The 19,182-nt window shown below is 43.3% G+C and overlaps 1 protein-coding gene across 7 annotated transcripts in view; it reads left to right on the forward strand.

The window, feature by feature from the left end:
• Nucleotides 1-19,182, forward strand: part of TNIK (TRAF2 and NCK interacting kinase) — a 434,420-nt gene that overhangs the window by 83,944 nt on the left and 331,294 nt on the right. For all 7 annotated transcript variants that reach the window (XM_075340626.1, XM_075340619.1, XM_075340622.1 and 4 more), the window contains exon 2: nt 11,074-11,139. In XM_075340626.1, coding sequence (XP_075196741.1) covers nt 11,074-11,139 — 66 coding nt within the window. The remainder of the gene's footprint in view (nt 1-11,073; nt 11,140-19,182) is intronic.

Raw genomic sequence — 19,182 nt, forward strand, 5'->3', positions numbered from 1 at the left:
CTCTTTCCATAATATACAGAAATTCATGTTATCTTCATATATAATTAAATCCATCATTAAGTAAATAAATCTGTCATACTGTAGTCTCATTCTCCCCTACACATAGTGGTATTTTCCAGCTCAAAAGCAGGAAGTCTCACACAGCTTTAAAGTAGAGTGACAGTGTAGAGCCATCTTCAGCCTTTCTTTTTTTAAAGCGCATCAATCACCAGCATTTTCCTATATAACCTAAAGCAAGTGCTATACTGGTACTATCAGGCCTGCTTCTCTATATACCTTTTAGGTGTCAGCTAGATTTATAGGTTTTGAAACACAAGCAAGTAAAATTTGTAAAATGAGCATTTTTTTTTTTTTGAATGGCAGCAGCTGCTGATCAGCTGATAGCTGGGGTGGGTTTTGTTAGTGATTCGCGCCCCCTGCCTGTCCGTCCTCCCCTATCTGTTATTTCTGCTAATTCTATTATAGAATAGTTTTACTAAGTAGCTAGAAGGGCCTGCACTGATGTCACATGGGTATGACACCAGCACAGGTCCTTCTAGCCACTTAGTAAAACTATTGTATAATAGAATAAATATAAAAAAGGAGGACGGACGGACAGACAGGGAGGTCGTAATCACCATCTAAACCCTCCCCAGCTATCAGCTGATCGGCAGCTGCTGCCATTCAAAACAATGCTGATTTTACAAACTTTACTTGCTTGTGTTTCAAAACCTGCAAATCCTAGCTGACAACTAAAGCTGGCCTTACACACTGCGACATCGCTACCGATATATCGTCGGGGTCACGTTGGTAGTGGCGCACATCCGGCACCAGTAGTGACATCGCATCGTGTGACGCAAATGAGCGACGATCAACAAGCACAAATACGTGCGATATCGTAGCTCGTTGTCACGTCGCTCATTTCCATAATATCGCTGCAGCGACGGTACAATGTTGTTTGTCGCTCCAGCGGCATCACACATCGCTGTGTGCGATGCCGCTGGAACGACAAACATCTCCTTACCTGTGTCCACCAGAAAAGGAGGAAGGAAGGAGGTGGGCGGGATGGTCTGGCCGCTCATCTCCTCCCCTCCTTTTCTATTGGGCGGCGGTTCAGTGACGCTGCTGTGACGTCGCTGTGACGCTGAACGAACCGCCCCCTTAGAAAGGAGGCGGATCGCCGGTCACCGCGACGTCGCAGGGCAGGTAAGTAGTGTGACGGGGGAGTGCGATTTTGTGCGCAATGGACAGCGTATGCCCGTGTCGCACAAAAGAGGGGGCGGGTACGCACGATAGCGATATCGTCACCGATATCGCTCCTGTGTAAAGCCCGCTTAAAGGTACGTATAAAATCAGGCCTGATAATGCCAGTATAGCACTGGCTTTAGGTTATATAGGAAAATCCTGGTGATTGGCGCGGTTTAAGGGACCAGACCTTTCATTGCTAAGCTAGTTTTAAGTTTTCCTAATTGATTATAATTGAGAGGTTTTATATGTTGGTCTTTTATTTCATGAAGTATTCCACGAGGTGCTTGGTCTTCGTCATAATGTGACTATTGCGGGTTTGACAATGATGCCATTTTGTACTCATGAATCACATGAAATAAATAGTCGGTTTACAGTGTTACCGGTTTGTGGCTGCACACTAAGGAGTGGGTCATTTGTCACGAGAGCACAGAGCAATGTGACTGTGATTACGGCAGGAAATTGTCAGACAAAAAAAACATTTGTAGTGAATAATTTTGTCCATTATTTTCATGAATCCAAGCAGAGGATGGCAGGGTAATGTGAGATTGGTTATCATTAGGGCTCATCCAGCACAGTGTTAATGGCACAAGTGTAATGGAGTCTGTAAATCTGCAGCACCAGGCTCTGTTCTGTAGCTCCATGTCTGAGGTGCATGTTTTTCCCACCGGTGACTGTTCTTCCTTTTGCACGAACTTCCATTACCTCCTATAATTTATTCATTTCATTCCATATGTACGCAAGAGGTCATACATATTAATGGTTGCTTTTAAACATTGAAGATGCTTGCTAATGCACCTGTGCATTTCTTGGAAGTCTACTGCACTGATTACCAAAACTGTCATTCCCCATTTCTTTCTTTATCCTTAGGGACAATTTACGGTTGCTTTGGTAACACAGGAATAGCCGTGCTATATACCATATGTATGCACGCGGTTTTCTGCATCAATTCTTCCATGTAAATGAGTAAATGCATCCAGACTTGAGGTTAGAGAAATGGCTAGCCAAGTTATGCTAACCCTCCATACTATCATGGGAAAGGCGGCTCACTACAGCAGACATTTCCAGTTTCAAGCAAAAAAAAATGTGAAGGATGTGTCTGTATAATTGACCTTAAAGATTTAAAGCCCCACTCCAGTGTTTTTTTTTTATATCATCGCTCGAGTGGTGCTTTCACTGTAAGTCCCCTGGCCCTGATCTTATACTTGCCCTTTGGCAGCTTCACCTTTTTTCGGCATCGCTCCAGTCCAGCGGCACCATCATGTACACATAACGTCTGATTGTCCGAAAGTCAGACGTTACATCATAAGAGCTCAATACAAGTCTATGAGAGCCACAATGAGGCCCTCATAGAGTTGAATTGAGTTGTGACCTCCAACGCAATCCATAAAACACTGCAGCTGCCGACAGGAGCGCCGGTGATAAAAGGTAAAGCCGTCTGTGATTGAGTATGAGACAGGGATCTGTGGACATAGATTTAATGCACCGCTCCAGCGTTAAAATAAAGCTGAAGTGGTGCTTTAAAGAAATTAATAATTAAATGTATATAACACTGTAAGAATGTTTTAGGCAGATGTGGAAATAATGCTTTAAAGGAACCTGTCACCAGATTTGAACTGAAAACTGTGGCCACCACCAGTGGGTTCTTATATACAGCATTCTAACATGCAGCATAAAAGAGCCCAGGCCGCTGTGTAGAACGTAAAAATGACTTTATAATACTTACCTAAACGGGTTGTAAGGTGCAGACGGGTGTCTCTGTTCTCCGGTACCGGCGCCTCCGCTTTCGGCCATCTTCATCGTCCTTCTTCTGAAGCCGGGGTGCATGACGCGTCCTACGTCATGCACATGCGCTGGCATTGAGGTCCCGCTCATGCGCACTATAATACTTTGATCTGCCCTACTCAGGACCTGTGGGGTTGTAGCTCACTGGTGAGCCCAGATTTCTTAGTTCTAGTGATAGGTATTATTGCATAATGCCAACTTTGTGTGAACAGATTAGGAAAGAACCTTTTTTGTTCCAGCGTGATATTACATTGATACACAAAGCAAGGCCTATGAAGGCTTGGTTGGGCAAGTCTGGTGTAAAGCCTGCTTTAGACGTTGCAATTTGTTGTGCAATCGCGTTTGCGATGTGACAAGCCCAGATCGCCTATGTGATCTAATGAGATTGCACGTTGGTCGTTCATTTGCTGTCACACGTGCGTTAGTAGTCGATGTTAAATTGATCAATTTTGTGTGCGATCCTTTCGATCATGTGTTCTGTGACGTATGCATTGGACACCTTTTTTTTTTTTTTATTTATTGACTTGCCAAGCGTGTGTAATGTGTAGGGATGCGTTTTTACTATGTCATCTGCCATTCAGCTCTGCTACATGGCCGCTGACAGCAGCCACAGACAGCCATGTAGCAGAGCTGAATGGCAGATGACAGCAGACACAGACAGAGCCGCACTGTCAGAATGAACTCGGGTGAACCTCACCCGACTTCATTGTCATGCTGCGGCTCTGTCTGTGTCGCGTCCTGATTAGCGGTCACCCGTGAAGGACTCACCGGTGACCGCTAATCTCCTGAGTGACTGAATTGAGCAGCCCTCTCTCATACTCACCGATCCCTGATCCCCGGCGCGGCGCTGCACGGCGTTCACACTGCTCCGGCGGCTTTTACTATTTTGAAAAAGCCGGCCGCTCATTATTCAATCTCGTATTCCCTGCTTTCCCCGCCCACCGGCGCCTATAATTGGTTGCAGTCAGACACGGCCCCACGCTGAGTGACATCTGTCTCACTGCACCCAATCACAGCAGCCGGTGGGCGTGTCTATACTGTTCAGTGAAATAATGAAATTAAAAAATAGATATATTTATCTTACTCGCTTATCAACTCTTTACAGTCACCATTATCACTGTCCCCATTGTGGCTCACAATCTAACCTTACTATATGGGAGAGAAAAGGCGCAATAGGGTCTTACCCGATATATTGTGCAAAATCATAAAGAAGTGATGCACTCACCTGATCGGGTTGTGCCAGTCACAACTCCTTTAACAGCAAAAGTGAGCGCCCAAGCGGTCCAGCAGCAGCCCTGTTACACAAGTGGAACATCAAAGAAAAACTGGAGAAAACAGGTTTTTTGCCGCGCTTGAAGACCACAGACATTGATGTCAGAACAGATGATTCTTTTATTATTTCATTCCTACGCGTTTCGGAGACCCCAACTGTCTCCTTCTTCAGGGAAAAGTTCTCCAGTTTTTCCTTTGATAATCTAACTTTACTGTTCCCTATGTCTTTGGAGTGTGGGAAGGAACCAGAGACCTCGGAGGAAACCCCCACAAACACGGGGAGAACATACAAACTCCTTACAGATGTTGTCATATACTTACTAGACATATGGGTTACAAGCTTATATATTATGGCCAAAATATGACCAATACCTCACATTTATTATCAATTTTATCATTTTATTATCGCACAATTTTTGCAGGATGCAGCCGGTCCCCTGGGATGTCTGTCCATTGTGCCAATGCACCTAGGTGCTGGGCAGCCCGCCTGACCTAATAGAAGGGCGTGATCAATAGGCTTTGCCTGGACACTGTACATTGCACGTATCTGTGTGACTGACGCCCTATTTTAGATCTTATTTGTGTGCAGTTTTTTGCCAGCAACCTCCCCCTCCTGTTATAATAGGCTGAGGGTGGTTGTCTTATAGGCATTCTGCACTTGTGATCTTCCAACCTTTATCATGGGGGGCCGTATGCATCTTGCATGTGCTTTTGCCACTATCTGACCAGTCTTTGGCTGTTGGCTTTATTTTTGGTGAGTTTTTTATGAATATATGATGAGCTTTTTTTTCATATACTTACTAGACTAGCAATGGAAAGTAATAGTTTTATCAATAATGTTCTTATCATTGTCATTACGTTCCTAATGTCAGCAATGAACCATGTGCAATAAGGAAAGCTCCACGCATAGCTCTACAATTAATTTGGGCCGTTGAGTGGCCAGAACACATGATTTTGCCACATGAAGATCAATGATTTCAACGTTAACAGGCGCTGCCGCTGGGGAAGAGCTCTGGCTGCAATGGTCACTGCCTAATGAATTGCTCCTTGTGGGCCACAAACTGCGGCTATGTGAAATATCAGAGGACTAATGGGATCTTAAAAGAATGAAAAATGTAGACCGAGATGAGGTTCATTAGAAAATACTTACACATGGAAGACGCTTTTGAGCCCCCCTCTGGAGTCTTTATTTTCCTGGCCGCTTAGAAATAGGTTGGCTTGTTCATTGAAGAGCTAATAAAAGGAAACATTGTAGTTCTAATAATCCGGCGCTATCTGCCTAATTATAGGCAATTTAATAAAAACATGAGTTTGAGTTATTCTTGTGTAGAAATGTGTCTAAAATGGACAAATCCTGGTCAGAATGGCATTGAAATATCAGATTTTACGACACTTCCGATTTCCCCTACAATGTTACTAACCCGACAAGATCTACAAATTCCACTGTGATATACATTGTACAGTCCATAGACGCATGAACATTCCCAGCGAAGAAGCCTGTAAATCGCAGCTTTTTTCACATAATTTATCTTTCCTTTTTACATGTTTAGTTCACAAGACAAGCTTTGATCTTTTAAAAATATTACTATATCTCTATATTTTGGTATGGGGAGTCATTAAAGGGAACCTGTCACCACTTTTTTGGCGTATAAGCTTCGGCCACCACCACCGGGCTCTTATATACAGCATTCTAACATGCTGTATATAAGAGCCCAGTGTGAGAACATAAAAAACACTTTATAATCCTTACCTAACGGTCGTGCGGTGGGCCATATGGGCGTTTCCGTTCTCCGGTGCCGGCGACGCGTCTTTCGGCCATCTTCATCCTCCTCTAGCCGCCGTGCATGATGCGTCCGACGTCATCCACACTCCCCAGCATTCAGGTCCTGAGCAGGGCAGATCAAAGTATTGTAGAGCGCCTGCATATGACTGGTGAGTGTGTATGATGTAATGCGTCATGCCCACAGGCTTCAGAAAGAGGACGAAGATGGCCGAAAGAGGAGGCGCCGGCACCGGAGAATGGAGACACTCATATAGCCCACCACACGACCGTTTCTTGAGTATTATAAAGTGTTTTTTATGTTCTCACAGTGGCCTGGGCTCTTATATACAGCATGTTAGAATGCTGTATATAAGAGCCGGGTGGTGGTGGCCGCAGCTTATAGGCCAAAAAACGTGGTGACAGGTTCCCTTTAAAGACTATTGTTTCACAAATTGCCAGATATGTTTGTGTTTTTTGTATTATTTACTTTTTTAATTTACTGTTTAGGTAAATAAAGAATAATCGAAGTCTCTCATCCCAAAAAAATCATGTTTAGCCCTCTTCTCTCCTCCCGTAAAGTTCTTACCAGACTTTCATACCGTTAAAAATATAGCAAGTCCAGCACGGAAGACATGCTCATCCTTTATTCCAAAATTATAAAATCTTCAACAACAGAGACATACAGAAATATGAAGCGCCAGGTCTAGTTGGTCCAGTTAACGCGTTTCGGAGAAAATCTTTTAGTCATCACCTCAAGTTTCATACCGTTCCCGATTTTGGATTGCATTTTCTTTCTCTTTTATGTGGCCTCATGGTGTGCCTTCCTTTTTTCCCCACTATGAGTTTGAGTGATAATGAAACACTTGTGACATTTCTAATTGATCTGGAGATATTGGGCTACTTAGGGTTTGTGTACATTATTACATGATGTCTTTTTAGGTTGCTTCCATCTGGAACGTGCCTGAAAATGTGGTAAAAAAAAAAAAAAAAAAAAAAAAGCCAAAAAGAGTGAACTTATGCACTACAATATTAAAATATTTTTTTCTCTGCGTATGTTTCATCTTCTTCACTACAGTTAGTTGCTTCAGGCTTCAAAAACCATGACACAGCATAAATGGGAGCAGTCCATTCTTTTAGCGGCTTGCAATTGGTGGTCAACACTATGGATAAAGAAGGCGTCAAAGACCTCCCAGAAGACATCAGAAAAGACACTTTGGAGAAACACCTCCAGTGTTTTCCTGAAGTATCTTAATCTTCAAAAATGATGCGAGTAGGCTGGCATCTAAGGCTACTTTCACACATCAGTTTTTTGGCATCAGGCACAATCCACCGTGTGCCTGATGCAACGGATCCGGCATAGAATATGCAAAAACGGATGCGCCGGATCCTTAGGTAGGGCATTCCACAGTCTGACTGCTCTAACTGTAAAGAACCCTATCCTGTTTAGCTTCCAGAATCTCTTTTCTTCCACTCGCAGGGAATGCCCCCTGATCCTTAGTATTGTCTTTGGAAGGATTAAGTCATGTGCCAGTCCTTTATATTGACCACACATGTATTTATACATATAAATGAGATCTCCTCTGAGATGTCTTTTTTCTAAGCTAAACATATCTAACTTTTTCGAACCTCTCATCATATGGGAGGCCTTCATTCCTTGTAATAGTCTAGTTGCCCGCCTTTGAACTGACTCTAACTTCTGAATGTTCTTTTTAAAATATGGAGCCCAAAACTGGATCCCATATTCCAGATGTGGCTTTACAAGTGGATCGGTAACAATATTTTGGGATCACGGGATCTAATCTCTCTTGTTATACACCCTAAAATCTTGTTTGCTTTTGCAGCTGCTGCCTGACATTGAGTGCTGCTGCTCAGCTTATTTATCACAATACTCTAGCCTCTCTCCTGTTCTGTAGTCCCGAGTTTACTTCCATGTAATGTATATGCAGCAATAAGATTACTCCGTCCTAGGTGCATTACTTTACATTTGTTGTTATGTTTCATTGGGTTTGGTCCTTTACATTATTCACCTTTCTAGTGAGGAGCATGTCCTCTTCTAATCACCAGGACTGGGTACTTGTGTGAGGGGAGCGCAGGGCTCACATGCACAAAGCCGCCTTCTTCACATCTTCTGGCACTCATGCAGGTCTTCGTGTCATAAATCCCATAGATTTTGAATTAAGAAGCAAGGTAAATGTACCTCCTGCTAATCCACTCAACTCTTGGCCACAGTCTTGTGCCCAAAGAAGAAAAGTAGACACAAGCCCCCTGTTCTGGCCATCAGTGGGACCCACACCAACCCCACTATTCAGGATAGGTGATAACTTGCTTGGACCGGAATACCAAGTTTAGACTTTTGCATTGGTTCATTTCCTAGGGACATTTAAAGACCAAGACTACATCATATACAAATTGGGCCTGTTGTAGTGTGTGCTGCTGTAGTTTATTTTATTTGGCACAAGAGGTTTTGCTGAACTGGTGTTAACCCACCCTTGAGTCCCAATGAATTTATTTTATGGTCAAGCCTGTCTTGAGAAGACATGTGGTCGTTGTTTTTAAATCTGCCCCTATGTTTTCTAATTTTTAGTTCTGTGCTCTAAATGGGGCTTAAAGGGAACAGGTCTCCTCCAAAAATCCTATTCCCCCTGCAGATTTAGGCTATGTTCACACGTATTTTTGCTGCATTTATTCTGCATCGAAAACCTGCTCTCTTGGCAGTAACAAAGCTGCTTGCAAAAAACAGGCTTTGCAGCTCTTTAGCTCTTTTTGTTGCATTTTTTGTGTTGCACTTTTTTGGTTTGTCGTTTCCCTATAGTGCATGTTTTTAATAAGTTAATTTTATTCCCCTCAAAAGCAGCAAAAGTGCAGCAAATACACAGTGGTTGTGTTTTTGTACTTCTTATTGCTTTCTAGGGTGAAAAAATTATGCAAAAATGCTAAGAGAATCAACATGCTGCTTTTCTCAAACGTAGCAGTTTTCCAGTTCAGTCAGGGAAAAAAAGCAATCGGGCATGAGTTTTCTGAAATCTTCATATCTTTTGCTGGTACTGCAAAATTTTTTTTTTAATTTTGCATAAAACCCATGAAAAAAACCTTGCAAAAACGCAACATGTGAACAGAGCCATACAGCTAATCTGCAGGTAAATGGCGTTTTAAATCATATCTGACCGACACAGCACTGCTGCAGGGAGAAAATAGTTATATTGTCCCTGCAGCTGCTCAAGTTTGTCATCAAGGAGCTTAAGGCTATGTGCGCACTGTGCTTTTTTTTACCTGCTTTGTCAACTGCAGCGTTTTAATGCCAAAATGCATGCTATCTGCTTTTCAAGCAAAGTCTATGGGAATTTGGGATTTTTTGTGCACACTATGCTGTTCAAAATGCTGCATTTTTGTTGCAGAAATTTGGGCAAAAACTTTTTTTTTTAAAGAAACAACATGTCAATTGTTTTTGCCATTTGCGTTTTGAACTGCAAGTACATCGACGCAAAGTGCGCACATAGCCTAAAAGCAAAGTTTTTGCCCAAATTTCTGCCACAAAAACGCAGCGTTTTGAACAGCATAGTGCGCACAAGAAATCCCAAATTCCCCTAGACTATGCTTGAAAAGCAGAACGCATGCATTTTGGCATTAAAACGCTGCAGTTGAAAAAACAGTGGGAAAGCAGGTAAAAAAGCAAAGTGCGCACATAGCCTAAAGGCCACTTTACACGCTACGACATCGCTAGCAATTGCTAGCAATGTCGAGCGCGATAGCACCAGCTCCCGTCGTTGTAACGATATGTGGTAATCGCTGCCGTAGCGAACATTATGGCTACGGCAGCGTCACACGCACATACCTGCTCTGCGACGTCGCTGTGACTGCCAAACAATCCCTCCCTCAAGGGGGAGGTGCGTTCCGCGTCACTGCGACGTCACTAAGCGGCCGCCCAATCAAAGCGGAGGGGCGGGGATGAGCGGGACGAACATCCCACCCACCTCCTTCCTTCCGCATTGCCGGTGGACGCAGGTAAGGTGAGGTTCCTCGTTCCTGCGGTGTCACACACAGTGATGTGTGCTGCCGCAGGAACGAGGAACAACATCGTACACGCAGCAGCAACGATAATTGAGATTAGGGGGGGATGTCACCGATTAGCGTTTTTGAACGTTTTTGCAACGATTCAAAATTCCTAATAGGTGTCACACGCTACGACATCGCTAACGTGGCCGGATGTGCGTCACAAAATCCGTGACCCCAACGACATCGCTTTAGCGATGTTGTAGCGTGTAAAGCGGCCTTTAGTCCTTGTTTAGACATTTGATTTTTTTTCTCTTGCGTATAAACTCTGATCGTTGTTCTTCAGGGTCTGTTCATCATTTTTTCCATCAGTGATTTTCATGAATGAAAAAATATATAAATGAATTGTAAATCTTCTCTCATTTATTACGGATAGCACACAAATGGCATCAGTATGCTGTTTGTGATTTTCAAAGACCCACAACCTTGTATGAGGAATTTTGATCTGCCACTCTGATAAAATAAAAAAAAAATGGACATATATCTGTAATGATTTTTTGTTTTATGTAGACCAGTCTGTCTGCAAAAATACTTGGACCTGTGAACGGCTCCATAGGCTATAATGACTATGCGTTCTAGCCATGAAAAACGCAGAATATATGACTCCCGAATGTCTGAATATGGCCTAACCATCATGGCTTACCGTAAGCAGACTGCATGTCAATGTGCAGAGCTTTGGGGTTAAACACCACGAATGAACATTTTTGTAATGGTTGCAAATTGAGCGTAGCCTTTAAGGAATAGCAAAATATTGTCCTTCTTAATGTACTCTGAGTAAGAATTTAGTCCTATGGGATGGCGTGGGGGCCATGACTGTTGGGCTGTATGTTTCACAAGTGTTCATACAGAAATGCAGCCTCTAAATAATAAACGTCCCCATGTACAGTAAGTCTGGGCTTGTTTAGACATGGAGCCACTATTCTTAGCCCATGTGTATTCTAAATGCGTTCCTCACCTTCTTTTCTCATGTTTTGTTTTAGGATCCTGCAGGAATATTTGAGCTGGTAGAACTTGTTGGAAACGGAACGTATGGACAGGTTTACAAGGTAAGATACCTCTGTGAATACTTTGTAGATGGTCTCAAAAGATACACCGCGAAAGAATGAAGACTGTTGTGTTAGGTTCGCATTTTTCTAAAACATTCTTTTAAGTATATTATAAAAACACGCATTTAGTCATTTCAGACAAGTCTTTAATCAAGTCTGAAAATTTAGGAATGAGGAATTGAATATAATTAAAGGTTAAGGTTCACCTTTAGTCCTCTTTACCCTTTTCGTAAAATGTCGTCATTCCTTAATTGCTAGAACGAAGGGGCAGTGATACTTTTAACATGTCCACTCATATTAGCTATTACTCTTGTACTCCTTGTACCGATGTCGCTAGTGTGGGTACCCGCCCCCATCGGTTGTGCGACACGGGCCAATCGCTGCCCATGTCGCACAACATCGCCCGGACCCGTCACACGGACTTACCTTCCCTGCGACGTCGCTGTGACCGGCGATCCGCCTCCCTTCTAAGAGGGCGGTTCGTTCAGCGTCACAGCAGCGTCATTGAACCGCCGCCCAATAGAAGCGGAGGGGCGGAGATGAGCGGGATGAACATCCCGCCCACCTCCCTCCTTCTGCATTGTGGCTGGGAGGCAGGTAAGGAGAGCTTCCTCGTTCCTGCGGTGTCACACGGAGCGATGTGTGCTGCCGCAGGAACGAGGAACAACTTCGTTACTGCTGCAGTAACGATATTTGAGAATGGACCCCCATGTCGCCGATGAGCGATTTTGCACGTTTTTGCGACGATGCAAAATCGCTCATAGGTGTCACACGCAACGGCATCGCTACAGCGGCCGGATGTGCGTCACAAATTCCGTGACCCCAACGAGATCGCTAATGCCCGCTTAAGAGTGCATGTGTTCTCATAATGATCAGGGTAGTATGATGCTGCCAGATATTATCTTCTCTGAGAACAAATGGATCCAGTATGTTGAAATCTACCATACCTTGTCTGAGGAGCGGGCTGCAGACTAAAGACTATTGGACCATTGGACGTAGAGCGGCGTCCATGACTCTAAGGGAAGCAGACTTTCTCCAGCACGGAGCGCTGGTTACGTCGATCTCATTCTTGTGTATTATTAGATATTGCTAGTCAGTTTAAGGTGCACAATATAATGTTATTGGATCGAAAGGAGCTCAATGGCAGACACAATTCACAAGTACAAGTACCATGCTCATCTAGACCCTGGAGCCATGAGGAGAGTTGTGTCTGCTGAATCCTATGTAGACAGAAGGCCAGGCATGAAGTAATTTGAGTAAAGTAATCATCCCATTACTCTGAGTGTCACAGTGGCCTCAATTAAGCCATTTTTTTCCCAGCCAGTTGTTCCGTTACGTGGATGATGAACCCAGTGGATCTATCACCACAGGGAGTCTGACATACAGTCCCAAATGCGGGGCTCAGCCTCATGAAAAGAACTCCACCAATTTGCAGTGAGCCAGAGGGTGTTTCCTGGGGGGCTGGCTCAAACCTGGGGCATGGCTTGGGATATGTAGGATACTGACGAGGAGAATGAGGGGTTGTTGGTGGCTGGATACATGCGCTACTCTTGTGGTACCGTCATGTGAAGGAGCTTGGGTTGTGACTGCAGATTATACCGGCAGGAGAAACAAAAGCTGTGGCACAACCAAAACATGGTAGACAGTGGGGATCTCCTGGTGCGGGGGCAGTGGAACTACCTATCCCAGTTTGGGATGTCGTGGACTGGGCCATCTCATTTTGGCCATCTACTCTGAGTTGCTGTAAGACCGTGGATGGTGGAATAAAAACAATTGCATCGTTAACCTGCCCAGGTGATTAATACAACCCACAGCTTCAGATCTTCACACCTTCCTGCAACTTCAGGGAAGTGTCAGGACACCTCATAAAAATTAGATAGTTGACTGGTCCCACTGCAGGTTCGAACCTACTTTAGTCATTGTATTTCCTTCTTTTAATTCAGTGGCACTCTAATATTCAAAAAAATCTATTTATTACCTATTCACAAGATAGGCAATACATGTCTGCTCAATGAGAGCCCCACTGCTGACACCTTAAGGATCACAGGAATGGGTGTCTTCATCTCCGGTTTCTCCTTACTGTAGTCAAAATTGAATGGAGCGGCGTGATTACAGATGACCACTGTTGCTTCTTTCATATCTTTGGGGCTGGCGGAGCAGGCGGAGTGTTGTACTGGGCTACCTCTATCAGTCACATAGACATCATTGGTATTGAATATGGTCCAGATATAAAAGATAGACCTGTAGTATTTGCTTGCGCATTAATGGCTACCTCAACAATTCAGAGGTATTTTTCCACTAAATAAAAATATATTATTTGTGGATCATATAAGGACTTGCTGAGCAATTTACAGAACAAAGTTAACAATGCAGCTGGAAAGACCTGGTGAATATTGTGTGCAGAACAAAGGACGGTGACATCAGGACTCGCACTTTTATTTAAAGGCTGCACAGATTGCGGTTGGGATACAATAGATTTCCTTATTATTTCAGCATGAGTTTCACAGCGGTCCCTCGTGCTCCATGAGTAAAGGGATGCTAATATTCCAGAGAAACACGTGTCCTGTATTGTTCTTTCCATTACAACTGGAACATAAATCCTTTGGAAACATTTTTCAGTGGAAATGACCATTTCTTAACTATTCACATCGGTACTATTCTGTAATCCCTTTATCCAAATATTTCTTTACTAAGTCAAAATCAGCATTTGCCCAGAAATAGAAAGAAAGTCCAATAACGTTTTTTTGAGGATGGAATAGTGTAATTATAAATATTTTGGATTTATTACTAGACAACGCTTGGGTTAATGGACCTGGATATTCAGAACTAATGGGGAATGTGATCATAAATGTATACATTTTTATTGGACTTTTGTCCGGTTTCATTCACCATGGACAGCAGCATGTAATCTGGAAAGTGAGAAATTTCTGAATTTCTTGTTGACCGTAACTATATTAAAGTTTGATAACTACGGTAAATTCCATCTCTGAAGCTAAAGAAGGAATTAATCCTGCTCATTTCTGCTGTATACGACATGCCAAATATCACATTGACCTTGGTTCCATCATCTAATGGCTGACGCAAGACAGGATTCAGATCTGTAGATTTCGTTCTTTCTACATCACTGGTTAGATAATGGTAGCACTACTGCAGACTATCCGAGCCACCACTGTAAATCAGACAAACTCCGGTGAGTCATATTTTGCCAAAGGAGATGAGTGACGCCTGCCTGGGTCATTCCAAGTGCAGACGGTAATTGCCCGGTACAGTTTGCCTCGTCACACTTACAACCGTAGATTTTGCAGGCAATGAAAGAGTATTTTAAGTGAAGTGTCGTGATCTGGATGTGACCTTGATCCTGACCGGCAACATCTGGGGTTGGTTCGTTTTCACACACAAGTGCTCAATTGGCTCTATATCTGGATATACTTGGGTTCATTACTGACATGGCTATCTGTTCTTTTCTCTGTTCAGATGTTTTTGTATATAAATGGTCTTTTCCTTGTATCCTTCTATTTCTCTCACCATCACCATACTTTGACTTTTCTATTTCTTTTCCACTTTCTCTCTGTCTGGGGTCCGTGCGATAAATTGCTGGGTCTCACTGCTGTTTTCCCTTTAAAAAAATCCAACTTGGATAGGCTGTCTGTAGTTTTTTGCTCTAGTACCATCGTTATGCTGAAGACACCCACTATATGCATGCGATATGTCTCTACAGTCATGTCTTCTTTTATAGCTCAAATTTTTATTTATTTTTTACATGAATTCCTTCACTTTCCTCCTTTCTCTTATTGGCCTAAAAATGACCAAAAACAAAAGCAAATAGCCAAAGATAAAATGTAATTTTATTAAGTGCTTAAAAAAGACCAGGTACAAAATAGTGTATGATAGGCACAACACAAAGCAAAGGAGGAGAGGTAAATAAATATGTACCAACCAAATGTCACAAAACACCCAGAGATCCAGTAAATTAGAGTATCATATGATCCAGATGCTGGAGAGACGTATCGTAATAGTGTACTGTAATAGTGTTAGTCGGGCTGCTCGGATCCGGGATCGTGGCTCGAGGGGGTCGTCCAGACCTGGCTTGGCGAACACTTTGATCCGAAAAAGGGGGTATTTACAGGGGAGAAGTTCGTGACGCCATCTGTGGGTTGTGGTAATGGGAGTACCACTACTGCTGTAAGGAGTACCGGGGCAGATGGAGTTAAGCAGCCTGATGTTAGTCCCTCCACAGGTAGGGATGTCCCCGGGCTCAGGGGGTTTGTTGGCGGTTATTTGGGAGCGCAGGGTGCAGGGGGACCAGGGTACTCACTGTGGGTAGTTGCGGTGCTGGATGAGGATTATAAAGGAGACACACACCCTGCAAGTAAACCAAATTCTCTGTGTGCCGCTGCGGGAAGCCCAGCCAAGTACCCGGTCCCACCGGTGTCGCATAGTAATCCGGACCCTGCCTTCATGCACAGTTTCGTGTCCGTGTGGGTCCCTCTAGCTTGAAACTATAAGGTCCTGCTCTTCAGTTTTTAGGTGAAGATGTGCAACCAAGGGCTGGCACTTGGAACTTTAGTGGGTTGCTTTCGCTGGAAAACCCTGTCACCTGCGGTGTGCTGATGCCCTCAGTCTCTGAGCTCTTTGTTAAGGTCCCTGAACGTCCCCTTCCTCTGCAGGTTAATTGCCAGATTATTGAATCTGCTCCTGACCTAGGGTCCTGTACCCCGTCGTGCTCGGGACCGGTCAGTTCTTTTGGGCTTGCTGGTGCCGACAGTCCTCCTAGACAATGTCCATCGCACCCTTTTCCAATGTCCCTGCCACCGGTCCCCGACTCCTCTGGTCCCGGACTACCATCTGCGACCCAACCACGGTTGTTCTACCTCCCCGGGAGCTAACACCCCCCAGATCCTCTCTTTGAGGGCTCTCACTAAACTCTTGTACTTCCCTCTCATCAGTCTGCCTGACCCCTAGGTGGGTAGCCCTTTTTCAGCTAGACCAACCCACTAGTGTGTCTGACAGGTCATGATGTGAGGTGTTGATTGGGATTTGTGGTGCTGATGGAGGTGACACCGGTTTCTGGGAACTTGGAACCATGGCGGGTAGGTCCTGCACCCTGTGTAAGGATGCAGTACCCTGTGGCACCCTGATGTATTCAGGGGCGCCACAATAGCATGCAATATAGTAATCCTATTACATTAATCAAAAAAGGGGGATACATAACATACCAAGTGGCATCTCCTCCTGCTAGTGCTGGTGCCAAGTTCCTGACTCGTGTTTCGATTGGGAAATCTTCATCAGAGGGCCCCATGTACTAGGATTACTATATTGCATGCTATTATTATATGTCTCTACAGCATCTGGATTATACGATACTCTGTAATTTACTGGATCTCTGGGTGTTTTGTGACCTTTGGTTGGTGCATACTTATTTCTCTCTCCTCCTTTGCTTTGTGTTGTGCCTAATATGTTCTCTGAAACTCTTTTTCGTACGACCAGGCTCTGATTCATGGAAGCCGAGGTTTGGCCGACATAGTTGACTGACAGGTTCCCTTTAACCCCTTAACGACCTCGGGCAGTAATATTACGTCCTAGCAGTCATAGTATTACTGCCCGCGGTCTGCTGCCGGCAGCGATCGGCGCACATCTCAGCTGATTTTTAATGTTGACGTGTGTGCCTGCTAGGCACGAGCAGAATCGTTATCTGCCTGTGCCGCTTAACCCCTTAAATGGCGCTGTCAATATGTGACAGCGCCATTATAATGGCATCGGCGGTAAACATTTACTTACCGGTCGATACTGGAAGTCGCGTGACGTGATCACGTGACTTCCAGTGGTTGACATGGTAGCACAGGGTCATGTGATGACTCCTGTAGCTCACATGACTCACTTTCAGTTTCACCCGGCCGAGAGCTGGCTGAGACATGAAATGAGTATATCTGCTCTTCACAGCGGTGTCGCTGTGATCAGCTGATATGGCAGAGCGATCAGATTGTTGATCCATATAGTCCCCTAGGGGGACTAGTAAAATAAAAAAAAAAGTAAAAAAAAAATAACACCTAAAAGTTCAAATCACCCCCCTTTCGCCCCATTTAAAATTAAAGGGTTAAAAAAGATACACTTTTTTGGTATCTCCGCTTTCAGAAATGCCCGATCTATCAAGATATAAAATCAATTAATCTGATTGATAAACAACATAGCAGCAAAAAAATTCTTAACGCCAAAATTACGTTTTTTGGTCGCTGCAAGTTTTGCGCAAAAATCAATAACAGTCGATCAAAATGTAGCATCTGCGCAAAAATGGTCCCGTTAAAAACTTCAGCTCCAGATGCAAAAAATAAGCCATCACTGAACCATAGATCCCGAAAAATGAGATCACTACGGGTCACGGAATATGGCGTAAAACGTGCGCCACTTTTTTCGGACAAACTTCTGATTTTTTTTTTTTGTATCCCTTAGATAAAAGTAAACCTATACATGTTTGGTGTCAACAAACTCGCACCGACCTCAGACATCACAGCCACACATCGCTTTTACCATATAGTGAACACAGTAAATTAAATATCTCAAAAACAATAGTGCTATAGTGCTATCGCCCTTTTTTGCAAAGCGAAAAATCGGCCGTTCGTGAAGGGGTTAAAATGAATTAAACCTGCTCTGAGTATTGGTAGGATTGTCTTTTTACCACTAATTTGTCTGAGCATGCTAGTTTTATGTTTTATAAACGTTCTTCAAAGATGATGGAAGTATATAACCGTTGCAATACTAAGCAATGAGAGTTGTTGATTACACTTTTTCCAAAAGTCGTCTTTAGACAAGTTGAAACTTTATAGTTTCTTGGCACCACAACTATTTGCATTCCAATGAAGAACATGTTTGCATTAATTTCTATACAATGTTTCCACATTGCTAGGTAATCCTCCATAAAGTATACTGATTCTTATTCCCACCTCTGATGTTTTGTATCCTATTAAATATGTTGGCGGAGATTCAGAACTCATCCATTTCTTTCAGAGCTGAAGGATTAATGAGAAAACAACCAGTCATGGAGCCCGAGTCACTGAAAAGATTTCATTTTTCCAAATTTGCATTTTACTTCTTCCACAGCATTCATGAATTTACACAGGTCTACATAATTCATCTGCCGAGTATAACTGCAAGTCTAGGTGCACTAAAGTGCATCTGCACATTATCATCTAAACTGTGTAATGCCCTGTTAAATAAATTTGCCACAACATTTCTGCAAATTATTTTTTAGAAATATAACTAGATTAATTAGCTATTTTTCTACAACTTTCCCATGTGAACAGATTTCATGGCCCCTATCGAGACTGGTCCCCTTCGGACTTATATGCCTGAATGTTGCTCCAAACACGACATACACATCACGATCGTACCCGATCAGCAGTTCCTTACCGGCCTGGTTAGATTGGCCTAACACTCTTCTATGCACATAGAATAATTGTTAATACGATTGATTTTTGTGCAGAGTATCTTGTTACCGTCAAAGCCTACACAAGTCGATGTGCTGCCGATAAGTAAGCTTGAAATTATCATGCAAGACAATCATCTGGTCTGTGCCACATGTTAAGACCAACTGTTAGAAGACAGCCTTCATATTAAAATTTCCCGATTGGCCCTCAGTCTGGAATATTGTATGTCAAAAGCACATTAGCCACTTTATACAAGTTTTATGTCTCTAATTTCAGTATGTTCCATGTAACAAACTATTGGAACAGTTTTCGAGAGACCAAGGTGATTGTCACTTCTTTTCCTTCACGTAATAAAAACTATTGGAACAATTTTCGGGGGGCCCGAGAGGGTTGTCACTTCCTTTCCTCCCATATATACAAGAGGCAAAAATTACTCCTCGGTAAAGAGCCATCCAGACAAAGAGATTTGTGATTTTTGCAATTTGGTAACGTAATTAGAATTGTGTATTTGTCTTTGTTTTCACTCAAATTGGTAACTTTTATGGGATCTATTATACTGGGATCCCGTCAGCTGATTTCTGCTGCAGCATGTTTTTGACACTGGCTGTATTACTGTAGCCAT

The sequence above is a fragment of the Anomaloglossus baeobatrachus genome, chromosome 3 (genome assembly GCF_048569485.1).
Source record: "Anomaloglossus baeobatrachus isolate aAnoBae1 chromosome 3, aAnoBae1.hap1, whole genome shotgun sequence".
Taxonomy (NCBI): domain Eukaryota; kingdom Metazoa; phylum Chordata; class Amphibia; order Anura; family Aromobatidae; genus Anomaloglossus; species Anomaloglossus baeobatrachus.